We start from the raw sequence: 27,399 nt of genomic DNA, 5'->3' as shown, positions 1-27,399 counted from the left end.
TGCGCCACTTCATTGCAGTCTTCAGGAGCAAGATCTGAGAGGAAGAGAAGGAGGTATGGTAAAAGGATACAAAGGTGTGCCAGACGGATGAAAGTGGCATGTTTTTCTAGACACTGCCCTTCACTTACACCTTCCCGGTGAGGTGCCCCCTCACCTCGTCATCAGGACCGCATTAAGTCGATTCCTTCCACGAATCCTGGCAAGTGGAATTTCTTCTACCGTACAAGTAAGTATGGTGCATTCCAAAATAAAAAATGTAAGTAATAAACATATGGCATTATATGAAGACTACAACTGACAGATCTTTTCTGGTTAAATGAAAAAAGTCCTTTACAAATAAGTATGACTCAAGATGCATCTACAGTGTAGAATGAATATAATTTGGCATCACTTAACTGCCTTGGCTGAATGCTACTGGGAGTTGTAGTTTTTCAAGGTCTTTAGCCTTCTCTGCCAAAGAGTGCTGATGATTCACCAAACTACAGTTCCTAGGATTCCACAGCACTGAGCCATAATAGTTAAAGCAGTTTCAAACTGCCTTAATTCTATAGTGCAACCTTAACCTCTGTTTTGGGGAAAGGATTTTGATGATGAAAATGCTTTTCTATGTAAAATATGTCTGTTGTGGACATCACTGATGTGAAACAGCAATCAGAAAATAGACTTCTCATGTATTTAATTATATTTAAATTACAAATGAAAGAAATGCCAGAAAATAGCATACATTAGTTGTGGAGACTGCACTAGAACCTACCTGGATTACATTCAGATGGAGCTCCAAAGAAAAGGCATCAACAGAAAAGTCACCCTCTGAATAGCTCAAATTTCTTACAGTCACAAATAACACCTAAAATTACTGTAATTGAGCGGGATTAAAAGGGGGAAATGTGTCTCTACAGATCAAAGTGTTCAGCTATGCATTTAACAGCTTTATCCCAACAGACATTTTCACTGCTCTACAGACAGACAGTTAAATCTTCCAGGCTTTTTTCATGTGCGACAAAACCACACAGGAGAGGAAAAGATTTCAAAATGAAGCACCTTTAAAAGCAAAAAGTGATGACACTGACATGTCTCATCTTTATATTTTCTTTTGAAATTATAGGTTGCACACGACGGTGTGAGTGGAAGATACTGAAGGTAGCAAAGCTTCCCCTTTCTTTGTCCTTTCTACCTGTTCCCTTTATAAATCTTTCTAGCAGACACTGGGTTGTGCAGAACTGCAATTGCTAAAAGAAGAAATAATCCAAACATGGGGTGGAGGATCTTGTTGCCATGAAGTTTAAATTGAAGTGTGGTCCCTCCATCCAACCTCAAGCTTTTCCTCTACACTATTATAGCCCAATATGCATCCAAGAGATGTGAGTGAAGAGATGTGAGTGAAGAATTTGGTGGGAATGGTGGGGGAAGTTACCATTACAAAAGCTGTCTCCTACTTATGGAACCAGTGATTGTGTTTCTGATTATATTTGCAAAACATGACATCAATCATGAGAGAAATATGTTGAGATGACGAACAGACTACAGGCAATCCACAAGTTAAAAACATCAAACTTTAAAATGACTCATAGTTAAGAATAGGGGTGAAGCAACAGAAAGTGAGAGAAATCTACCCCTTGGAAAGGAAATTCACTCTTGAAAGAGTTATTATGAGGAAAAGGAGTCTCAACTGAAGCTTAATCACCAATCCTTTTCCACAAGCCAAATTTTTCAAAATCCAACTATCACAGAGACACAAAGGAAGACAGCAAAAAGGAAGACAGGGGTATAATGTTCCCTCATGGAGAACAAGCCCTATGAGGAGCAGCTTAAGGAGCTGGGCATGTTTAGCCTGAAGAAGAGAAGGCTGAGAGGAGACATGATAGCAATGTATAAATATGTGAGAGGAAGCCACAGGGAGGAGGGAGCAAGCTTGTTTTCTGCTTCCCTGGAGACTAGGACACGAAACAATGGCTTCAAACTACAAGAAAGGAGATTCCATCTGAACATGAGGAAGAACTTCCTGACTGTGAGAGCTGTTCAGCAGTGGAACTCTCTGCCCCGGAGTGTGGTGGAGGCTCCTTCTTTGGAAGCTTTTAAACAGAGGCTGGATGGCCATCTGTTGGGGGTGATTTGAATGTAATATTCCTGCTTCTTGGCAGGGGGTTGGACTGGATGGCCCATGAGGTCTCTTCCAACTCTGATTGATTCTATGATTCTATGATTCTATGCTTCAAAACACACGTGTGTGTGTGTGGCTAGAGTTACAATAAAAATGTACCTGTTCCAACTTACACACAAATTCAATTTAAGAACAAACCTACAGAACCTATCTTGTTCGTAACTTGTCAACCACTGCCTTTTGATCCCACCTTTTACCTCACAGAGTTAAATGTCAGAATAAGTGATATATTAATATATATTTCTGCCTTCACCCTACCACTAGGGCTACATACTCAGGATGAGCTAGTTTGGGCTGAACTGAAAAATATAATTTGGGATTACGGTGCTATGCCATATTCACATAAATCAGTTGCATTAACCTTTTGAAAGTCAGCTGAAAATTATGCATAAAGGCACCCCAAAAAGTAATAATAATAATAATAATAATAATAATAATAATAATAATATAGTTATAATCCACCCTGGGGGACTCAGGGTGGTTTCCATAAAAGGGACAAACATTCAATGACAATAACACCATTTTAAACAAAAAGTTGTTACTAATGTGATCACACAATACACTTTAAAGAAGCAATAGAAACAGAATCATGACACAAACACAATAGACCCAGATTGCATTGTACTCAAATCCCATTAGGTTCTCCAAATTAGTCCTTGCTCGCAACCACACAATCCATATTAAAAAAGTTTCAGGCAACATGAAACACTGAAATCTTGCTCTTGAGAAATGAGTCAAACAATTCATTTCACAACCAATTTGACATGACTCAGACAATTTCACAGCACTGTGTTGTAGGTAGAGGGAGAAATATCTGGTCATGCTCATATGAATTTGTATACTGTCCCTACAAAATTTGCATTTTTATATAATACTCAGTTTCCCAGTGGTTCTTACAATAATGTGGGTTTGTTCCACAGTCTTTTACAATATGCTTTGTAAACAACATTAGAAAACACTTTTCTTAAGCCCCTATTAGTTTTACAAATATTTATGGATGCCATTACATTAAGTGTGCACAGTGCTCCTTTTCTTTCTGCAGGACCATGTATGAGCTAGGACCATTTATAAACTAGACTGATTTACAGGTCTCTGGTTTAGGTGGTCATTCCACTGATTACACCTCAAGCAGGATAGAGTAAGAAAATAAAAACTGCCTTATTGGTCCACACTAAAGGTTCATACGTCAGCATTATCTTGCTAGCCCTAATCAGTCGGATACAGGTAGAAAGTTCAAATGAGATACATTATAGCACTGGTCATTCCATTTCCTATCATCATCATCATCATCACACGAGTCATCAATCAGCACCACCATGTGGAAATGAAATTTATTGCTACAATCTCCATTGCTTTTCATTGTTCCAAAGAATTGGCCTTTTAATACCTACGTTCCGGCACTTTAGCATGGCCCTCTGCTCTACAGTCGTGACGTTATAAAGCCCAAGCCCTATCCCTGCCACTGAATTTTGCCCTTTCCTTTATTTATTTATTTATTTATTTATTTATTTACTATGTTTATATACCGCCCCTCTCAGACCAGAGGCAACTTGGAGCAGTTCACAAATTGGCAACAATTTGATGCCTCAACAATTATAACAAGTAAAAACAACCAAGAAATTCTGTTAAAAACAATAGCATATGATATAAAAAATATAAAACCATTGTTGTTGTTCAGTCACTTCCAACTCTTCGTGACCTCATGAACCAGCCCACGCCAGAGCTCCCTGTCGGCCGTGGCCACCCCCAGCTCCTGCAAGGTCAAGCCAGTCACTTCAAAGATGCCATCCATCCATCTTATTTATTTATTTATTTACTTACTTACTTACTTAAAGCTTTTATATTCCGCCCTTCTCACCCCGCAGGGGACTCAGAGCGGATTACAGTGTACACATATATGGCAAACATTCAATGCCAATTTTGACATACAAACATATACAGACATACAAAGAGGCTATTTTAACTTTTTCTGGCCACCAGGGGAGCTGTCGCTTTCATTGTCCATCTGCGACACTGATGAAGCACTTCCGCATTTCCCGCGTGCTTCCCCGCTGGAATGCTTTGCTGGAGTCTTCTTTATGGCCTCATAAATCAGTTAATTTAGCCTCCCCACACTTTAAGGTGGTACCTAATTTTCCTACTTGACAGATGCAACTGTCTTTCAGGTTGCAAAGGTCGACAACAGGCTACACAATGGTTGGAAACCCACTCCAACCCAGGCTGGCTTCGAACTTATGACTTTTTTTGGTCAGAGGGATCTTAATGCAGCCAACACTCAGCCAGCTGTGCCACAATCCCGGTGCTTGCCCTTGCCCTTGGTCAGGCCCCCTTCCATTTTCCCCAGCATAATTGTCTTCTCTAAGCTTTAAAAAACTGTACAAAGCCTTAAACATTATTGTGAGCATCTCCATGTCCCTTAGCTCTATCTAGGAAGTTGGCACAAACTCAGAGCCCTCTGAGCTCAGCACTTTTATTGCTCCCATGGCACTGTTTTCATGATGTTATGTTTTATTGTGATATGTTTCTTTTTGGTTTTCTTTTGTTTTTATTGCATTACATTTTAACTTTGTGCTCTCTGGGCTTGTTATTTGTAAGCCGCCCCAAGACCCTTCAGGGAGATGGAGGCGGAGTATAAAAATAAAGTTGTTGTTGTTGTTGTTGTTATTATTATTGCTATTTGCAGGGCATTTACAGCACACTGGCTTTTTTAAAAGTCGCCATGTGCTTAGTACACCAGTTTGAACTCCTGGCTAAGAGGGAGAGAGTTCTAACTTAGTTCTTATGACAATATAATATAACATCGTGAGAAAATGTCAGGTCTTGCCAAGTGTAACTGGGGCCAGATCCAGACAGGCCCTCGTCCCAGAAATAACATGGATGTTTCTGGGAGCCCGTCCATACCCACCCCAGAAAGTGCGCACTTTCTTGGCTGAGTTGTCCAGACGTTCTCTCAGAACTAGCCCGAGAGAATGTGGGGAGGACTACCCCCCTCCCCCCCAAGCCCCTAGACCCTTTAGAAAAGTAGAAAAAAACTTACCAGGTATGCAGTATTTCCTCAAAGCAGCTCTCCCGGTGCGTACGAATGATGCGGCAGGAGAGCAGGGGAGCGATTTTTCTCCTCCCCCCAGTTCTCTGGCACGTCATTTGAATGCACCGGGAGAGCTACTTGGAGACCTGGTAAGGTTTTTTTTAACTCATCTAAAGGGTCTGGGGGCTTGGGGCAGGGGGTGGGTATTCGCACAGTTTACTGGGCTTATTTAAATCCACTATCGAATTAATTTGCTACAAACCAGGGCTGCCTCAATGCACTTTTTAAAGCGATTCTAACTCTGTGTTGTTGAAGGCTTTCATGGCTGGAATCACTAGGCTGCTGTGAATTCTCCAGGCTGTATGGCCATGTCCCAGAAGCATTCCCTCCTGACGTTTCGCCCACATCTATGGCGGGCATCCTCAGAGGTTGTGAGATCTGTTGGAAACTAGGCAAGTGAGTTTACATATCTGTGGAATGTCCAAGGTGAGAGAAAGAACTCTTGTCTGCCTGAGGCAAGTGTGAATGTTACAACTGGTCAGCTTGATTAGCATTAAATGGCCTTGCAGCTTCAAAGCCTGGCTGCTTCCTGCCTGGGGAAATCCTTTATTGGGAGGAGATAACTGGCCCTGATTGTTTCTTGTCTGGAATTCCCCTGTCAGCGGAGCAAGATTTTCCAAAAGCTCCCTCTCTGCATTGTTTATCTTCCAGGTGCCGCTTCCATCTGTCGAGAGAGGGATTCACCATAACCGGGAAGTGAGCCCTGCATAAGAATCGGTGGTCACGACCCGTCTGTAATAATAAAGAACACCTCTTACCAATTCTGATGGTATGGCTCACTTTTCCTCTGTTTAGCCCCCTCGAGGCCAAGGTGCATAAAAGAAGTTTTAGCGACCGAAGGCAAGGCTTGTAGTTTCTCCCAGCAGTTTTCACCGTATGGCTTCTTACTGCCTGGGGGAATCCTTTGTTGAGAGGTGAATAAAGTTGTTCTTTATTTACTGTTATGATTTTAGAGTTCAACAGAAAGAAAGAAACCATAAAAACGAACAAAATCTGGCTACCAGTATTAAATATTCTGAAATCATAACATTAAATAAAGAACAACTTTCAAAAACAAGGGAACTGCAGAAAAGAAACAATCAATGACTGCTAATCACCTCTCAACACAGGATTTCCCCAGGCAGTAAGAAAACACACCTTGAAAACTGCTAGGCCATTCAATACTAATCAAGGTGGCCAATCGAAACATTCACACTTGCCTCAAGCAGACAAGAGTTCTTTCTCCCACCCTGCACTTTCCAGATCTAGAAACCCCATTTTCCTAGTTTCCAACAGACCTCACAACCTCTGAGGGTGCTTGCCACAGATGTGGGGGAAACGTCAGGAGAGAATGCTTCTGGAACATGTCCATACAGCCCAAAGGGCATCCACTTTCTCGCCACTGACGGAACTTTTTCGGCAGTGGCTCGTGTTTCCAGCCGGACGCTCAAGGAAGAGGCCCTCTCTCCGGTACGCTTGTTTCTGTGTCCGTCCGTCCCTATGCTTGGCGTTTCTAATTTCCCGGGATGCTTTGCGAGCGCCACTTCTCTTCCGGTTTGGCTTCCAAGCTGTAGTGGCGGCGGAGGTGAGTCTTTCGTCTTCTCATCCAGCGCCATCCTGCCCCAGGAAAGACTTGGCGCGGCCGCCATGAAGTGGGCCAGGCAGGCGAAGCTTCCCTAAGGGGCCCTGGCAGCCTCTTTGCCCCGGGGGAGAATATGGAGGAGGGGAAGAGCGAGGACTCCGTGGCGCCCCAGGGAAGAGGGATGGCGGCGGGGAAGATGGAGGAGAAAAGGCTGGGGAAGGGGAGGAAGGTGGAGATCTTGGATTACGACACACAGAATCCACAGAGCAGTGTGATGGCCTTGGGATTTGAGCCCAAACAGGACTATCCCAGACTCTGGCGATGAATGGAGCATCACAGCTTTAAGATTGCCTACCTTTCCCATCAAAATTTCAAAAGTCTTGAGTTTTAGTGGTTCTGGGAATCGCATTGCTATGGCATTAAGCCCCCTGCCCAGGATTAACAGACTGATCATTCTTATGGGGCATCTTCTCCAAGTGTGCAAACACTGTAGAATTAATATAGTTTCAACACTATGGAATCGTGGGAGTTGCTGTTTTATAATGGCTTGAGCATGCCCTTCCAAGCAGTTCTAGTGCCTCAACAAACTACAGCTCCCAGGAATCCATAGCACTGAGTCATGGCAGTTAAAGTGGTATCAAACTTCTGTGTAAATGCACCATAGAACATATGGTAATATTTACTAGGTCTGTATGATTTGTAAAGGTAAAGGTTTCCCCTGACCTTAAGTCAAGTCATGTCCGACTCTGATAGGTGGTGCTCATCTCCATTTCTAAGCCGAAGAGCCAGCGTTGTCTGTAGACACCTCCAAAGTCATGTGGTACAATGCTCCATGACTGCATGGAGCGTTGTTACCTTCCCGCAGAAGCAGTACCTATTCATCTACTCACATTTGCATCTTTTCGAACTGCTGGGTTGACAGAATCTGGGGCTAATAAAAAGCTCACCCTGCTCCCCGGATTTGAACCACCAACCTTTGGTCAGCAGCTCAGCAGTTTAACCCACTGCACCACCAGAGGGCCTATGTATAATTTGTAGGGAAGTTTGTTAAAAAAATCTAACCGATTAGTCTGTCAGCAGCTGCTAACCATAGTAATTTAAACTGTACAGAAGACACTGTCTTTAGAAGCTCCACACCACTGATTCCCAAATTCAACCACTTTGGTCAGTAGTCAGATATTCTGGGAGCTGAAACCCAAAACACATGGAGGACTATACTTTTGGTATCCCTGCTCCAGACCCTAGGCAAGTGGTTCTCAACCTGTGGATCCTCGCATGTATTGGCCTTCAACTCCCAGAAATCCTTGTAGCTGATAAACTGGCTGGGATTTCTGGGAGTTGTAGGCTAAAACACCTGAGGACCCACAAGTTGAGAACCACCGCCCGAGGCAGTGCCATACTGTGTGTTATTACTGGGTGGAGATCTACTGAGTTCATTAGAACTTATCTTTTACTTATTAGTTCTTCAAAGCATCTGACTCCCGGTATGCATAATGTTAAATGAGTTGGACCTTTGATCCAATTCACAGTTCATAAATCCTTTTAAAAGATGCCTGAGAATGTGATATGCCAAATAACTGGGAGTTCTGTAACAGGATCAAGTGAAGTTTTTTTGGTCTATATTGGCAATTAATGCTTCTGATCATTATTTCTTTCAACAGGTTTAAGCCATGGCCAAGTCCAAGAACCACACCACCCACAATCAGTGTAAGTTGTTCTGGGGGTTGGTGATTGAATATTGGTCAGCATGAATATGTGAGTGTGTGTGTGTGTTGATATATTGGAAACATCTAAATCGCTACTACTTTATTTGAATGCAAATTGTTTTAAATAATTAGTGGCTATAGTGGTTGAGCTTTTTATTAACAGATGTGGGGTTTAAAATCCTTTTTATCTGGAAGTGTTTACTAAAAATTCCAGATGACTGAGCATCTATAGTTTTCACTAGTGTGCAAGTATTGTTGGAAGAACTGGTTTGATCAAAATAATTATGCTTGCATACAATTAAATCTAGGTTAAGAACCAATTCTACTACTTAACATTTGTAGCTAATATTTAGTTTTGCTTCTTAAGGAAATTAAAAAGCCAACAGGGAATATACATGGGAGGAAAGGTGGGCACTTGTTACCCCAACCTTTTAATAAAGATAAACATGGAAGTATAGTGTTGTTTGTGACATTTATATGCTGATCATAACATAGCCATGGCTGTTGCATTTCAAACCATTCCCCAGATAAATCTTCACCTGATAGACATGTCGTGTAGTATTCTGAATGTTGGACTAGGGCTGTGGAAATCAGGGATTACAATCCTTACTTGACCATGGAAATCCATTGGGTGGCCTTAGATAAGTCACACCTTCTCAGCCTCAAAGGAAGCACACCCCCTCTGAACAAATCTTGTCATGAATACCCTATTAAAAATCTACTCAGGGTTGCTGTAAGTTGTAAATGTGAAGGCACACAACAGAAGCCATGTCTTAGGTGCAGTGGGATCGCTTCAGCAGCAGCATGCATGCCTTCCAAATATCATTGAGCCGAATGAAATAATTTTGTGCAGAAGGAGGCAGTAGGAATGCAAGTGTGCAGAAAAGGTCAAATTTGGTTTTTGGGGGCAGAAGAATGCATGCTAGAACTCACATGCCTTTGCATGTATAGGCATTTCTTTTGTGCTGGAAGAAAGGTGGCATATAAATTAAATCAATGAATACATTCTTTATAACATTTTCCAGAAATGGTGGAAGAAGTTCATTTCTGGCTGGAGAGAAATTGTAGCATGTAACCCTGAATGATAAAAAAAAAATCAAGCATATGTGTTTGAAAGGCATTATATTCTGTTGGTACAGTATAGCTGCCAGCACACATACCAAAGGAACATACATTTTTCACAATTGATAACTATTTCATTTCTGTCAATATTGATTTAAACCACAAAGCATAGTGAGGAATGATTGGTTCCAAAACCCAAGAGAACAGCAAGAACTCAACTCTTCCCTGCATTTGAAAAAAATATGTGTGAAACAAAGGACCACTTTAAAGATTCCCTTTCCTCCTTTTGAATGTTGAGGAAGTGGAGGATCAACATTTGTTGGTGCTTTATAGGGAGGGACTGGGGTCCTTGAAGCTCAAAGCACCAGGAAGTTTAGGAACCTGGCCTGTCACACTTACTGAAGCAAGTAGGGAGAGTCAGGAGCAGAACTGCAGGATGTGTCAGGTTAATAGTACCATTTTAAGGGAGAGGGAAGTGGTTTGTCTCAGGCCACCTACAAAGTTTGTTTCAAATTCGGGATTTTAACTTGAAACACTGCTTTAAAGGTCTGGGAAATTATTACAAAAATAATAATAATTGTTTCTTGTTAGGGATGTAGTAGGTTTTCGGGCTATATGGCCATGTTCTACAAGCATTCTCTCCTGACGTTTTGCCTGAATCTAAGGAAAGCATCCTCAGAAGTTGTGAGGTAGCCCGAAAAATCTACAGCCCAGTGATTCCGGCCATGAAAGCCTTTAATAATACATTGTTTCTTGTTTGCTTGCTAATGGATTTGAAAGTATCACTGTGTAGTTATCCATAGTCTTTATTCTAAATCTATTCATGGTATTAATTCCAAACAGCTCGCAAGTGGCACAGAAATGGTATTAAGAAACCCAGGTCAAATAGATACGAATCTCTAAAAGGGGTGAGTATTATTTTTTGTTTACAATTTCTTTGAGAGCTAGTTTGGGCCGGCCTTATTTGCTAGCTGTATTTACACAATGGCATTTAAAATGAGGAAACAGCACTTGTCATCAAGCACCACAGAGATTCCAACATCATATATGGTTGCTACCAAATACAATATGTTTATGTTTCTACTTCATTGAATGGACCTTTCTCTGACATGATGTTGCCCTGCCTCCTTCACATACGTTTGTTGTTGAACCTCCTTCAGTGTTTCCAAAACTGGTTTTTAAATTCTTTATGTTCAACTGACAGGGTTTAACTTGTTGGTACAGAGGGAAGGCTCTCAAGGTGAAAAATGAACTTTTGTGAACTTTAATAGCTAATTCTTCTTCAAAAACTTGAGCACCTAACTTCTACTGCTTGATTGAAGAAATTTCCTAGCAGTGCAGACTTCGAAAGTGTGAACCTTTATACATTAAATTTTGTTTCTCCTATTGTGTAGTATCTTCATAAATAGAGCCTTTCCTTGTTTTAGCATAGAAACCTTTTCTATACATATCAGTAGTACTAGGAAGTCTTGAGTGGACTGCTAACATGCTATCCTTACCTTGTGTACACCTTATTACAAGTATTATGTCATAATTATATTTTCCTAACAATATTCACATAGCTCTGATGTAGAGAGATGAAGACACAAGTGGAAAAGCCAAAAGAATGGAAACAGGCTTGATGAACTCGCCTGTGCAGGCTGTGTCGCTTGTTGAAGCTCAAGATTTCATCTTTTACATTTACAGCGCCCATCTGCTGTTTTCTTGCTGTTATAAATAGTAAAGACCTACAACCAATTTGATGAATTGCCAGACAAATGATAATTCATTTTTTCTCTCTTTTTAGGTTGATCCTAAGTTCTTGAGGAACATGCGCTTTGCAAAGAAACACAACAAAAAGGGGCTGAAAAAAATGAGAGCCAACAATGCTAAAAATGCCAAGTAACCAGCTCATCTTTGAACACCAAAAGGGACTGAGTTGCTAGGAACTTGGATCAGCAGATTTTTTTTTTTCCTTCTCTTCATTTTTATTCCGAGCATTTTGTTTAAATAAAACTGAAATGCACAGGTGTAAATGTTATGTTTTCTGTTTTGGTGCTAAAACAGGTAGGAATCAGATGGTGTTCCAGATGCAAGTCCATTCAGCCATAGCCTGTAAAGGCAGCGTTGAGGAATTCTAAAAGCTGTTGTCCTGAAACAAGCAAAATAATTTTCATCAAACATTGATGTAGTAGACCAATAGGCCCTGTTTCTAAGCCCACCCCTAGTTTGGCAGGAACCAATAACATATTTGTTTCATTGGTTGTGACAGTTTAATTCCTCATAGACTTTAAGCCAAAGGCTGGCACACTTGCCTTGATTTAAAGGGCCACGTGTTGCACACCCCTACTCTACAGCATTTTTTGAAAACGCGTCTCTTGCAGCTGTACAGTTAGTCTTGCTCATTCTACTTAATTACAATACCTCATTTCCTTCTCCCATATAGAAATCGATCAAGAGTTTACACAAAGGACAGGTGTTGCTACTTACAGTAGGGCACACTGAATGTGGGAACAATCAAGATGTTGCAGGGGAAGAAAACAAAAATGAGAAAGCCTCAGGGTTTGGAAGACCAGGGAAATATTGTCTGCTTTGTGGGAGGGAGGGAGGGAGGGAAGATTAGAAGCCTCAGTCCTGTAGAACCACTGGGAGACAAAAGCCCTCTGGGGCAATTGAGAGGTATATGTAAGAATAAAATCACTAAAGCAGGTTCTGGAGGCCACAGTCTTGGTAGGACAAGGAAAGTGCTAAATTAAGTCAAATTTGTTGGCCTATTGCAACAAAACAAGCCTTGTAAATGCTAAAGTGCCAAAAGATTTCTTACTAGTTCACGAAGTCATGCTAGTTTAAGTTGACAGGTGTGTGTTTATAAAAAAAGTATAAAAACACTAGAACCAATAGCAATGACTGCAGGAATCATATCCTGATTATAAGCAGGCAGGTGAAGTTCCTCTGGTATAATCATTAAGACATTGCATTTTAAGACGGATCTTGCACTATAATGGGACTTATGAATGTTCTATGACATGAGCACAGCTTGCATGCTTGGTTGAAGAACTACAGGTGGTGTCACATGGCCATGAGAATGTGCTAGATCTCACTCTCTGCCTGTATAATGTCCACATTGAACACATGGTAACAATTTGTGTGTCTGATAACTTCATGAACTTTGCCATCAATATTTATAAGACAACAAAAGTGTTGCTTCTCCATTTCACTTTAGCCAAAACATTTTTCATATTTAACATTTGTAATACAGGGCCCCCCTGTATAGGGCCCCCTGGTGGTGTAGCGGGTTAAACTGCTGAACTTGCTGACCGAAAGGCTGACGATTTGAATCGGGAGCGGAGTGAACGCCCACTGTTAAGCCCAGTTTCTGCCAACCTAACAGTTTGAAAACATGCAAATGTGAGTAGATCATTAGGTACTGCTTCTGTGAGAAGGTAGGCATTCCATGCAGTCATGCCAGCCACATGACCTTGGGGGTATCTATTAGGCCTGGGTAACAACGCAAAAATTTGTTTCTAAAATCGATTTGTAATTGGGGTGTTTTTTTGTTTCGATATTTAAAATAATTACAAAATTTTCCAAAAAAAAAGTTCGGTATTTACGAAATTTCGTAAATATTTACAAAACATTTTGTAAAGATGGCGCTCTTTTTTTTTCAATATTTTTTAAATATTTTTTAAATTTAATTATTAATTTAGTAGAATAGGGAGGAGAAATTATTATTGAGGGAAGGCAGGCACTCACTCTGGCGGGCCCTCTCGCTCGCCCTCTTGCTAGGATGGGTTCCTTCCAGGAGGGGCTCTTTTTCCCAGGCTGCCAAACTACAACTCCCAGGATGCTACAGCATTGAGCCAATGTGGTGCCAAACCTCATCCAGGCTGCAGTGTAGATGGCTGCAGGATGGAGGGGTTTCCTGCCTCGAATTGAGACAGAGAGAGAGAGAAGAGGAAGCAAGTGAGCCTTCTTTGGAAGAGAGCTCAGAACCCCCCTGCGAAAGGTGAGAGAGAGAGAAAAGGAAAGAATGAAGGCTCGCTTGCCGCTCGCCCTCTCGCTCGCCCTCTCGCTCGCTTGCTCAGCTGGCGCCGAGAGAGGAGAGCTCCCAGCAAGCCAGGCGGCCATCTTACGTATTTCCGAAATGGACGGAAATACAAAATTTTTTGGCGCCTGCCGTTTCGATATTTAAAAACACTTCCAGGTTTAAAAATAAGTTTTGTAATCGTTTTGTAATTCAAAAATTAACGAATTTTTTAACGAATTACGAATTAACGAAACGAATTGCCCAGCCCTAGTATCTATGGCTTAGAAACGGAGATGTGCACTACCCCAGAGTCGGGCACGACTTAATGTCGGGGAAACCTTTACCAAAAACTGATACTGAGGAGACTCATCTTACAATATTTCTCCTACCTTCTGGTTTCTTGGTATCTTCCTAAACTGCAAAACAATAGATGACAATAGTTTTGGTCTTTGATATCATGTTCTTTTGCTTATAGTAGGAAGAATATGGTAGCAAAAAGTGCATTTCTCTTAAAGCAGTTTAATTTAAATTAGATTGTTTTTGCATTGAAATACTTTCCTGTGTTTTATAGGACTATAATATTAATTTTATTTCTTACCCTCCTCTCCCCATGGCTCGAATCAGGTCACAGCACAGTCAAAAACACACAAATACTAGTGGCAGGCTATAAATAAAGTTGTTTATTATTGTTATTATTATAGTATAAAATTCTACAAACACACATTAAAATGCAGTACCATAAAAGATCCATATCAATGTATTTATATAAAATACACAATCACACAGGATAGAGACCAAATACAATGAACTATATAGTATTATTAGACGACTGCTATAATCTCATTTGTCCACAAGGTGGTGCCTTCAGAACTACTGTTCAACTAAAGAAAATTTCTGATGAAAAACTTGGGGAACTATGTTAAGATTACAATCAAGATTTCTTTCACACAATTATGCCACCATACTTTTTCTAACTGGCATTGTTGCATCCTATGGAATCCTGGGATTCATAGTTTTATGAAGGATGTAAGGTTCTCTGCCAGACAAGTTTTTGTGACCCACCAGAATTTTGTGGAAAGCAGTCAAATGTTCTTATAGTGATATCAAGCTGTTGTAACTGTAGTGGGAAAAAGATAGATGTTCCTAACCTGAATAAGATCAGATCAAAGCTAAGCAACTTGTGATAACCCAGAAAGCCGGAAAGTAACCCGGAAAACTCACAGCAACCGAACTTGCGATATATTGTCAAAGGCTTTCATGGCCAAAATCACTGGGTTGTAGGTTTTTCGGGCTGTATGGCCATGTTCTAGAAGCATTCATTCCTGACGTTTCACCTGCATCTATGGCAGGCATCTTCAAAGGTTCTGAGGTCTGTTGGAAACTAGGAAAATTGGGTTTATATATCTGGAAAGTCCAGGGTGGGAGAAAGAACTCTTTTGTCTGTTGGAGCTAGGTGTAAATGTTTCAGTTGGCCACCTTGATCAGCATTTGATGGTCTGACAGTTTTTAGGTGTGGCTTGTTACTGCCTGGGGGGAATCCTTTGTTGAGATGTGATTAGGTGTTCTTGTCTGTTTTTTTCTTGAGTTCCCTGTGTTTGAGTTTTGTTCTTTATTTACTGTTATAATTTTAGAGTTTTTTAATACAATACTTAATACGATATTTTGAAAGTTACATTACAAGTCCAGTGTTACTCACCATTGGTTGTATCAGGTAAAGCTTACATGAGCAATAGTCAAAAACCATTTAAGGCCATAGAATCATTAAGTTGGAAGAGACCACATGGGCCATCTAGTCCAACCTTCTGCCATGCAGAAATAGCACAATCAAAGTATGCCTGACAGATGGCCATCCAGCCTCTGTTTAAAAGCTTCCAAAGAAGGAGCCTCCACCACACTATGAGGCAGTGTTTTCCACTACTGAACAGCTCTTACTGTCAGAAGTTCTTCCTAATGTTCAAGTAGAATCTCCTTTTCTTTAGTTTGAACCCATTGTTCTGAGTCCTAATCTCCAGGGCGGCAGAAAAAAAAGCCTATTCTCTCTTCCTTATGACATCCTTTCACATATATATACATGATTATCATGACTCCACTTTCTCTTCTGCAGGCTAAACATACCCAGCTCTTTAAGTCACTCCTCGTAGGGCATGGTTTCCAGACCTCTAATCACTTCAGTTGCCCTCCTCTGGGCACCTTCTTGAATTGTGGTGCCCAAAATTGGACGCAGTATTCCAGCAGAGGTCTGACCAAAGCAGAAACCAATGTCATGATATCTATAGTCTGGAGCAAACCAAGAACCCTATTGTAACAAACCAGTAATGCATTGTTTTTCCAAAGGGGAAGGTCATAGGCAAGCCTTGACAGCTGAAATGTTTTTCTGTTGGTTTCAAGCACTGGGGTTTGGAAAGAATACTGATTCTGAATATGCAGATACCATGTAGATCCCTAGTTGATCAGTTTTTGGAATAGGCTCTGTTAAGCCCCTCTCATACTGTGCAAGTAACCTGTGTGCCTTCAAGTTGTTTCTGACTTATGACAAGCCAAACATAAATCCACACTGTCATATAATCCAGTTTAATATGAATTTTATTCTGCTGTGTAAAATCCACATTAAACTGGATTATATGGTAGTGTGGACACAGATAATCCAGTTCAAAGCAGATATTGTAGATTATCTGTCTTGATATTCTGGGTTACATGGCTATGTGGAAGGGCCTTTGGTATAATTCGTTCAGAGGACTTTACCTTACTCTGAGGCTGAGAGATTGTGACTTGCTCAAGGTCCCCTAGTGGGTTTCAGTGGTGGAGATATTTGATCTCTGATCTCCAGAATTCTAATCCAATGCTCAAATGATCACACCACATTGACTCCTGATGACAGTATTTTAACTGCCATGGTTGTGTCCTATGGAATCCTAAAAATTGTAGTTTGGGATGGGGGGTCCTTAGAATTTTCTGCCAAAGACCTCTAGTTCCCCAGAAGATTGCAAACTCAAGTATTCCATAGGATTCAGCCATGGCAGTTAAAGATGAGTTGTATACTATAAAGGGGGTGCATAGTAACTCCTGTTAATATGTGCAGTAGTTATTTACGTGTGTGTAGAAAAATGTGCCTCAAATATACTTTCAACATGTATCAGCTCACTCTCATTTAAAATAAACTTGTCAGCAGTGTTAAGTCACTTTGCCAACCTAGGCTATCCTAATTTTGAACAATTAGGACATCCTTTCAAGTTCACACAAAAGAGCCACCCATGGTTTCAAGGACCAAAGGCCATACAAAACAATACAATGTTGAGCTTTTGCCAAAAATCCTAAAAGGATGGAACTAACCTGATTTTCCACATGGAGGGAGCTGAGGTGTCACTACAGAAAAGGCCCTGTAATGTGATCTGTACTTACCAGCTTAGTCTTAAGAGTGGTGGGATGCAAAACTGGGACTTTGTTGAGAATCTCTATTTCCAAGTAGGATCTCATGTTGACTCTTGTATGTAATTTCATTTTTTAAGGCTAACCCTTTCCATGGATGACTACCAGTGTTTTGTGCCATACAGTCCTTCCCAATACAGGTATTACTCTTGTGTAACCTTCTATTGGTAGTACCATAGGTACATTCGAAAGCCCTCATTCTAAAATGAAGTGTCTGCTTTCCGCTTTGTTCCTTCTTGTATTCATTGAGCTATATCCTGGGCCACGTAAAGCCTGTAATAAAAATATACTGCTGGAGTAAAAAGATAAGTGTAACGTTTGCTTGGATTCCATTCATGCTAGAGATGGACAACCTTGCTATTAATGTAACTTAAAAGCGCACATGAAGATTCAGTCCTTCTTTTTTCTTCTACTTGAATGTATTCGACAGGATTTTCAATTAAACCAGAGCGGGCTCTTAGCCTGAGGAGAAAAGTGCCTCAAAAGTGTGCAGTGAAATAGAATAGCTTTTATGTCCCCACTTTCCATGGGCAATTGAGAAATTCTGCCTTTGTTGGAAGCCTTTTGTCATCGTTGACCTTCAGCACTATCCGCCCAGGCATGAGTTTCCCAAATATGGCCCTGGGAGCTTCCAGCTCAAAATAGCCCCAAGTGACACAATGCAAGATGGAATAATGCACTTCATTGTGTGAGGAGAGGTGGGGGATGGCTAGCTAGCTTGGGCTATGCAAAGGTATCAGGTTTGCTTCTACCTCATAGAAATAGCCTTGGCACGACGACAACATTTCAATTCCCTTCTAATCAAGGGCTCTGTGCTAGTTACTCTGGTGTATATGTGACACATACAGGCACACAACCCAATTTAGTACTGCTCCAGGACTGAATGGCAATTTATTTCTCCCCATTGTTACATTCCAAACATCCAGGCAAGCATAACAAAATTAAAGCTTTAATTGCTGATGCTGTCTCAAATTAATGGGTATGGAATCCATAAGTATGACTTATGCCTATGTCATGATATGCATGAATAATAGTATGAATAATATCCTATGCTGTATTAGAATTATGTAATACGGGTTGAACATCCCTTATACCTCGAAATCCAAAATACTCCAGAATCTGAAATTGTGCACATGGGTGGCTGAAATAATGGCATCTTTGCTTTCTGATGGCTCACTGTACACAAACTTTGTTCCACACACACAATTATTAAAAAATATACTTAAGGCCAGGTGTATAGGAAACAAAAATGAATTTTGTGATGTCTTGTCATGTATATACTCCAAAATCCGAAAACAACCCAAAATCCAAAACACCTCTGGAACCAAACATTTTGGATAAAGGATGCTCAAGAAATAATATGCATATGGTGTTCATAAGTGTAATTGAATAAAATGCCACAGCCATATCTGGATCAGTATGCAAAGCAATATTGTGACATCTTTGAAACTACCTGAGAGATAGAAGGTTGAGGTGTTAACTTTGTAGACTGGACCTACTTCAACACGATTGGTAACCTTTTGTCTTGGTAGTAATTCACCAGCTGCACCCTCCATTGAAGGGTTATTGTATTCTACATATGCTACCCATTTTGATGTGGGTCAATGAAGAGAGGCAGCCAAGCTGAACGAAAAGTTAAGAACTGTGGCATTTATTGAGAAGAGGATTCATCATCGGAATAGCTCATGTTTGGCAAGAGGAGATTCCTGCTGATGTTCAACTCATTCTGGGGGGCTATCCTGTTGGTATTGCAGCTGAGCTGCTTCCCTTGCAGTCTCTTCAAAGCAGGAGGCAAAGCATTCAGCACCCGGTGCTTACTGGGCACGACCCTGCATTTCTGTAGGCATCGTAAGGAGGCTGCAACTTGTTCTCGATACTGAAAGGTAGAGAGAAGAAACAAAGGCAGCCTTAAATAGTGAAGCTACAGCTCAAAGTGCAACACAGGGACATTTTGATTGTCCAAAGTCTTATGAGTATACCCAGTCTTGACTGGGAATCTGTGGTCCTCCAAACCTTTTGGAATTCAATACTTGCAACCTCTTGCTGGCTGGGGATTTTGCAAGAGCTAACATTTCCCCATTCTGCCCTACCTGGAGATTATGGATTCCTAGAGTTAGGAAAAACCCTCCAAGGGCCATCCAGTCCAACCAACTATCATGCAGGAATACAAATCAAAGTACTCCTGACAAATGACCATCCAGCCTGTTTAAAAACTTCCAAAGCAGAGGGCTCTACCAGATTCCTGAGAAGCATATTTCCTTATCAAATAGTGCTTACAGGCAGAAAACCTTTCAGGAATCTCTTTTCCTGTACTTTGCTCCATGTTTTGTGACACTTCCAGATTACTGAGGACTACCATCTTTTCTAGGAGCCGCCATGGTGCAGCAGGTTAAACTGCTAAGCTGTTGAACATGCTGACTGGAAGGTCAGTGATTCAAATCCATGGGATGGAGGTGAGCTCCCATTGTTAGCTCCAGATTCTGCCAACCTCACAGTTTGAAAACATACAAATGTGAATAGATCAATAGGTGAAGGTAATGGCACTCCATGCAGTCATGCCAGCTACATGACCTTGGAAGCGTCTATGGACAACACCGGCTCTTCAACGTAGAAATGGAGATGAGCACCATCCCTCGGAGTCGGACACGACTAGACTTAATGTCAAGGGAACCCTTTACCTTTACCGTCTTTTCTAGTGGTAGAGAGCATATGCGAGTGATGTTCCTTTATATATGTTGATCTTTTTTTAATTATTTACCAATAAAAAATCATAGTGTTTATGCCCATTTTGTTTTTAAAAACCAGGCAACCTCATGAACAGATCCTATCATTGGATCAGATTTAAAGTTTGCCCCACGGCAGTCTTGTTCTTCTGTATTTTTCCTTAGTGTTCCTAGAGGACAAACCTTGCCTCAAAGGCTGACCTACATAAGCCCCCCAAAGTCTGCATAAACTTTGATGATACCTGAGATCTCCTTTTAGGAGATAAAGAATGAGACAGAATAAAAACTCTTGAAATTCCCATAACAAGGCTGCCACCTGTTTAATTTAGAACAGTAATAATCCAACTCAAGAACTCAGGCACACACTTTAAAAACCTTTATTGTCAATGATTCTATTTTCAGAAGCCTCTTAGAAACACAGTACAACCGATGTATCTGTGGGGGAGATCCGAGCCTGCAGCTAATAGTGAACACTATTAAAATAAAGGAGTTCTAGACCTAGAATACCATAGAGTCAATTTCCACAGAGGACATGTTTGAGAGGTTGTACTGTATGTACTTTTCTGAATCAAGCCATTTCAATCTCCCGAGTTATGCAATACAATAATGTGTCTGGTCTACTAAATGGCTGGAAGAGTAGGATGTGGACTCTCTATCAATCTAGTAATGAGATCCGTCTCTGAGTTAGAAAACTGGAACATACTACCATTCCTTTAATCCAAGCACAAGATATAATTTCTTATTTATGGTAAATAAGACATGCCAAGACCCGCAGGCTGAAAATGAATTGGAATTCAACATTTCAGGGCAGCCAGGAGGAGATTTACCTGCTTGTTCAGACAGACATAAACCACTGGGTTGTATATGGTTCCTGTTTTAGCCATGAACAGAGGAATACTCTGAATGTTGGGATCCATGGTCACATCTGGTTTCACTACTTTGGTCAGAGCAAAGGCCGCATAAGGCATCCAGCTAAGAAGAAAGGCTAGGATCATAATGGCAGCCGTCTTGGTCACCTGGGACTCAGCCCGCTGAGTTGAATTACTTTGGACCAAACCAGTTTTGGCTACCTAAAAAGAGACAAGAGAATAAGACACAAAAGAATGTGAAGCATTTTCCTGGTTTCTCTGCTTACTTTAAGGGCAGTAACTTTGACTTTAACCCACAGTTGGAAACTTCCATGCTGATTACTGTACGTTCAAGCTAGTGTGCAGCTCAGATAGGAAAAAAAAGCAGGCTTTGGAGGCTGACAGAGTCATTCCCTGACATCTCTATATAAAAAGATCTCAGGCAACTGGAGAACTGGGGAGGAAATTCTGCACATGATCTTGCAGAACTGCTAGATCATAGTAAAGTGCAGTGGTTTGATCCATCATAACCCCTGTAGAACAGTTTCTTCTATTTTCAATCATCTGGCATTGAAATATATTATATGTCTGTGTATAAATTGACCTCATGTATAATTCAAAGGCAGGTTTGGGGGCAAAAAGTATGGATTTGGATAAATCACGGGTCATTCCACACAGAGTGAAAAGCACCAGGGATCCCTGCTGCCAGTGCTGCCATTTTCCCATCCAGACTATTCTACTTAGAAAAGGGGACCTTTTTTCAAAATAATTGTTATTAAGTAAAGTAACTTATTTACCATATCATAAAATAGGAGAGGGGGATAAGGGGGGAAAAGAGAGGGAGTAAAAAGACAGGGAGTAATAGGATGGAGAAAAAAGGGGACCTTTTTAAATGAGGTACAATATGAACTCTTATATAAAAAAAATCCACCCCCTTCTCTGAGTAGAATGATGAAAGACAAGAGCTTCGTTCTGAGAGAACCTAAAGGAATCACCGACTCCTTCAACCCTCTTGGTACTCCTTTAAACGAAAGCAACAAAGAGCCACAAACAGCTGCCACTGTCATTTCCCTACCTGCCAAAAGAGAGTGTTACTCTTAGGGGATCCCTCATAGCCTGAGCATGATGGTCCTCCAAGTGTAGTGTCTTGGTGGTGGGTCTGTAGTTGACTGTGGAGCCCTATTCTTGACCCACATATTCTCCTGCAGTGAGGACATCGGTTTCCAGGTGGAAGGTGGTCCCAGACAGGATTGGCTTGACATGCCTTCCTCTTGGCATGTTTCTCCCTTTTACCCTCCATTCATGCCTCTTCGAATTCTGTAGCACTGTGGTCACAGCTGACCTCCAGTTAGAGTGCTCAAAGGACAGGGCTTCCCAGTTTCTCGGTGTCTATGCCACAGTTTTTAAGGTTGGTTTTAAGCCCATCTTTAAATCTATTTTCCTGTCCATGAACATTACATTTCCCATTCTTTAGTTAGCCGTATAGTAACTGCTTTGGGAGACAGTGATCAGGCATTCAGACAAAATAGCCAGCCCAGCGGAGTTGATGGCATAGGAGCATTGCTTCAATGCTGGTGGTCTTTGCTTCTTCCAGCACACTGACATTTGTCCACCTGTATTCACAAGAAATTTGCAGGATTTTTCGGAGACAACACTGATGGAATCATTCCAGGAGTTGAGTGTGACGTATGTAGATCATGTTTAACAGGCGCATAGCAGGGTTGGGAGGACAATGGCTTTATAAACAAACACCTTGGTCTCCCTATGGATGTCTCAATCTTCAAACACTCTATGCTTCATTCGGAAAAATGCTGCACTCGCAGAGCTCAGGCGGTGTTGTATTTCAGTGTCAATGTTGACTTTTATGGAGAGATGGCTGCCAAGGTCTTAGAAATGGTCAACGTTTTCTAATGTTAAACCATTAAGCTGTATTTCTAGCATTGCAGGGGGATTGGCTGATGGCTGGTGGAAGAGCACTTTTGCCAGAAGAGAGTAGAGTGAGTCAGAGCTGTTTTTAGGTTCTCCTGGGATAGATTAAGCTTTTGCCATTCACCACTCTACTCAGATAAGGAGATAGTCCCTTTTTTCATAAGAGTTACAGTACAGTACATAACACTGATGTGGATAAGTTCACCCAAGTTTTTCGGTTGTTTGTTTTCATTAATACAATAATATAATAATAAAACTTTATTTATATTCCACCCTATCTCCCCAGGGGGGACTCTAAAGCTTCTAGATTTAAATGTGAGAATATGCAGTAATACTTTGCCACTCATTTCTGCTCTCAAAACCACTTCCCTTATCACTTAGACTCTGGGCCCTTCCAGACAGGCCCTATATCCCAGAATCTGATCACAGGTTTTCTGTTTATCCTAGATTATCTGGCAGGGCGGACTCATACAATTCAATTTAAAGCTACAAACTGGGATCAGATCCGGGGAAATAGGGCTTGTCTGGAAGGGCCCTGTGTATCTGTCAATGGGGAAAGTAAAATGCTTAGGGGTTGCTAGGGGATGGTGTCGTATCTGGCTACAGGTGGGAGACACTTTTTAATGCTACACTGCAGTGTATACTGGGCCAACTAAATACTTCTTTTTCTGCTTCAGAGATGAGCAAAGGGCATCCACCACCAATCCAACTATAGTACCAAAGCCAGCGAACATTAGTTTAGCATGCAAGGTAGAAAAATGGCGCAAGCACTTCTCCCTCTTCCTGGCAGCAAAACAACAATAATAACACATTTTAAAAACTAACAATTCATGATACTGAATGTCAGCAGCCTGGGGCAGCTGTCTCACCTCAGCAAGGTGGCTCCACAATCTGAAAATGGAAAATCAACTTTTCTTTTTTTGTGCTAGTGTTCTGTTTGAAGAGATGACAATGGTGATGGTTTCATTTAGATAATCTATTTTCTCCAAGACTTAAGGAGATTTACAAGATATTAAAATTATTCCAGTCTTGATTACAATAAAAAAATAAAATCTCTCCTTTGAGCTGATCTTGAACCAGTCAACCGATTGCCTTGCATCATTCTATTTACATCCTGTAGCTCGACCCCTGCCATGAGACTGTATTTTGTTTGTTTTTGGTGAAAGTTGCCCTTCATATTTTTCTCCTGAATTTAAAGTTCCAGATGAAACAAGAAAAAAATGTGCTTGACTTAGACCCAAATTAGAATAGTTCAAATGGCCCATGATAGAGAAATCTCATGACTTCAAACATAAATCAGCCTTGATGTCATCAGGTAAAGGTATGCCATTTAAACTGTATGAGATATTTCACTGGTATGCATTTGCCTTCAAGTCACTTCTCAGCTTATGATTACCTTATGAATTTCATAGTGCTTTCTTAGACAAGGAATAATCATCCTGTATTACCATGCATGTTGTGTATCCTGTTATCAGTGAGTAGCGAGCGCTTGTTTAAATGTATTGCTCATATCTCGATATTGTGAATGTTCAAAGTGTCTTGAAAGCTGATGTGTTTTTTCTTGCCTTTTGTGACAGTTCTAACAGCATGAGTGCCCTTCACCTCCTCGTTCAAGGGCTTCAACTAAAACAATGACAGAGAGCTTTGGATGCAAATGAGTCAAAGAGGAGGAACTCAGAGGGCAACAATAAAGGATGGATGCTTATGACAGCTGTTAGTACAATGGCAGCTGCACCCAAGCATTCCCAGTATCCCCCGCAATAATGTGACTATAAATAACTGCAAGTCACAGTAGTGTGGATGACACATCTCTCTCAAATGTTTTAATTATATTCAGACAGTTGTCACTTAACTCCTACGAACGTCAGCAGTCCAAGGCTGCATAGTTGGTTATTCGTCTTTTGCTAATTGTTCTCTTTTAAAAATTAAACATCAGCCAGAAAAATTATGAAAAGAGGCCTAGATCTGAGTGTCTGCACTAGAGCCTTGATAGAAAGGAAATTCTAGAAGATACAGCCCAAGGCATCCACTGAAATATAGGCAGAATCTACACAGGCAAAATAATGCATCTTTACTTCAATCTCAGTCCTACTGGAGATCAAGCATGGGAATGTGGAGCCCTCTAGGTGCTGTTGATTGATATCTCTGCCTGCTGCATTGATTATATTGTCCATGAGGGGAATTGTAAAAAGGCACCATGATGTAATGGGTTGACTGGTAAGGCATGTGTCAGCAGCTGATTGGCTAAGCCAGTCAGGAGCCAGAATTCTGATTGGCTACTGTCTCTAGCTGGCTGCTGAGAGAAACAGTTTTAACTGCCACTTTTACTTCGGAGAGTGAAGAGAGCGCTGTTTGGAAACAAGAAGGAAATGGCTGCCAACTCTCTGAAGCCTGATCATTTCTAAGGCATGAAGCATAATTTAAAGACTGTTTAAAAGGACTGTTTATTCCCTCTTTTCTCTGTAAGAATTCAGACAGACTGCTATATATATTGTTGCTCTGTTTGACCTTTTGAACTGAAGTAAAGTAACTTACTCATTACACAAATCTGAGTGACACATTATTTTGGTTCAAAAACAGTGGTAAAGCTTCTACTTATTTATATCTACAACCCCCAACAGTCCAGGACTGGATCATAAATCCCATCAGGCTCAATCACCAGAGTAATTGAGAACATAGGCTTTGCACTTCAAGAACATCTGGAGGATTAGACAATGTGCATAAGAGAATTAGGTGAAGAGTTGTCTGCTATGAAAAGTAGAATGGCAGAACTTACCTTCCTGAGGGTGAAGATGAGCATGCCATAAGACAACGACATAAGGATAAAGGGAACCAAGAAACAGACAAAGAAGAGAGACAAATGGTAACTGCGGCTCTTCCAGTCCTTCCTGTGCCATGCCAGGGCACAGTTTGAGGCAATGCCTTCTACCTCGTAGCTACTCCAGCCAAAAAGTGGTGGAAGAGTCCAGATCAGAGACCACAGCCAGATAAATAAGAGGGCCAGCACAGCATGTCTCTTTCCAAAGTGAAGAGCTTTGAATGGCCTGCAAACCAGCAGGTACCTTTCCACAGCACACAGCACAACTGACCAAAGAGCCACCAGCCCTGCAGCAGGAAGAGAAAGTAGTAATGAATGAGGTTCTTATGGTAAAGCTCGACTAGAAGCCCAGTAATGATGTTCCCATGAGGAGATTCATTAACAAAAGCATGGATACAGGGTTTTACATTGCTCCTCCTTTCTTGCTCATGTCAGAGCATTGGAAATTACCTTTAAGGAAAATGGCTATATTGACACTATATTCAAATGAGAACAGTGCTAGGAGGATACACAGGATGTGGGACCTAAATGTTCATCCAGCCATGGCTTAGTTACAAATGTCTTCAGCATCTTATGGCTGAACATCCCTTACCAGAATTCCAAAACACTCCCAAATCTGAAACTGTACAAATGGCTGACTTAGAGAGTGACATCTTTGCTTTCTAACGTTTCCACAAACACAAACTTTGTTTCATGCACAAAATTATTTAAAATGTTGCAATAAATTTAATCAGGCTATATGTATAAGGTGTATATGAAAGATAAATAAATGCCACGTTTAGACTTGAAGCCCATCTATAAAATATCTCATTATGGACATATATGCAAATGCAGGCATTTCAAAATTTTAAAAATTGGAAATTGGAAATACTTCTGATCCCAAGCATTTAATATAAGGGATACTCAATATGCATTATAGTTGTTCTTCATAAAAAGAAGATCCCTGCAAGTCTGAGGTTGGCATCACACAAGAGGTGCCCAACAATCTCCATAATTTCCAGATACCTTAGTTAAAATTAAGAAATGTTTGAGATTATGTCTTATCAATAGTTGCATGATGCCCATCCCAGCCTAAAATAACCTTTAAAAGGCTGGTGGAAGAGATGAAAGCTGAGCCATGATAGAGATCTTGATTCCAGGTCAGTCTCTTAGCAGCTACATTATTCCAAGTGGAGTACCTATTGAGAGCCAAGTGGGTGAACCCCTTTCAGTGCCATAGATGAATGAGGGTTGATGCTGAACTCCGCTTCGAGCTCAGAGGAAGATATTAATTTCTAGACCTCTCAGCGTGACTTTGCAGATTGGTTGATTTGTCATTGGAGCCCCACCCACTATCATTGGAGTCATTGGAGCCCCCCACCCACTATCCTAGTGACAGCAGATGGCTCAAAGGCAGTGAGATTTAGCCTGAAAAGAGCTCTCCAAGGTACTGAATTTATGGTTGGGCTCAGCAGTTTGAACAGCTTTGAACTAAAAACAGAGTGGGCTCCTACTTGGACTAAAAACCAATACATACTCATAAGAAGACATCCTTATCCTTACTGCACATACAGACAGCTCTAAGCAACACAAACACTATGAGCAATACCACACAGAAATCTAGATCAAGATGGATGAACACTTACCAAACAGAGTAATGCAGAATCCCTGAAAGGCGCAGAATGACTTGCTTTGGAAGGAATATCCTTTCAAATTAGCATCCATGGTGGGACCAAGTCCAAACACTATGCTGAACATGTCTGCAACTGACAAGTTCACCATAGCATAATTAATAGGATTCCTGAGAAATTTATGTCTAATTGTTAGTATAACGATGATGCAATTGAACCAGAAACCTAAGAACAAACCAAGAATCATTAACACCCCAATACCGAACTTGTATTTCTTCTCACTAGCCTGATCCAAGCAGGTAGTGGAGTTACATGTTGCATTGGGTCCAAGGAATGTTAAAGCATTGGAAGAAAACAGAGAATGATTCATCATTCCATTTTGTTGGCATGAAATGACATCTGCTGAAAGGATAATAATCTCTCATAATTCTCCTATTATGCCTTTTACAAAAGACACTGTC

General features: G+C 40.9%; 1 protein-coding gene and 1 long non-coding RNA gene across 2 annotated transcripts; one reads left to right on the top strand and one right to left on the bottom strand.

The window, feature by feature from the left end:
- Positions 1–6,708: 6,708 nt before the first annotated feature.
- On the top strand, positions 6,709–11,593 carry LOC132769180 (uncharacterized). The gene is made up of 4 exons (XR_009630809.2): positions 6,709–6,813; positions 8,472–8,517; positions 10,422–10,486; positions 11,365–11,593. It is a non-coding gene; the product is annotated as an uncharacterized lncRNA (long non-coding RNA).
- A 7,052-nt stretch (positions 11,594–18,645) lies between these two features.
- LOC132765605 (parapinopsin-like) lies at positions 18,646–25,413 on the bottom strand. Its single transcript, XM_060759884.2, has 3 exons — positions 25,287–25,413; positions 20,561–20,803; positions 18,646–18,886 (listed from the first exon to the last, which is right to left on the bottom strand). The coding sequence occupies exons 1-3, from the start codon at positions 25,326–25,328 to the stop codon at positions 18,662–18,664; spliced, it is 510 nt and encodes a 169-aa protein (XP_060615867.2). The 5' UTR covers positions 25,329–25,413; the 3' UTR covers positions 18,646–18,661.
- Between the last annotated feature and the right edge of the window lie 1,986 nt (positions 25,414–27,399).

Source organism: Anolis sagrei, chromosome 2 (assembly GCF_037176765.1).
Source record: "Anolis sagrei isolate rAnoSag1 chromosome 2, rAnoSag1.mat, whole genome shotgun sequence".
In the NCBI taxonomy this organism is placed as follows: domain Eukaryota; kingdom Metazoa; phylum Chordata; class Lepidosauria; order Squamata; family Dactyloidae; genus Anolis; species Anolis sagrei.
The sequence above is the reverse complement of the archived record's forward strand: the minus strand, read 5'-3'. Positions and strand labels throughout refer to the sequence as shown.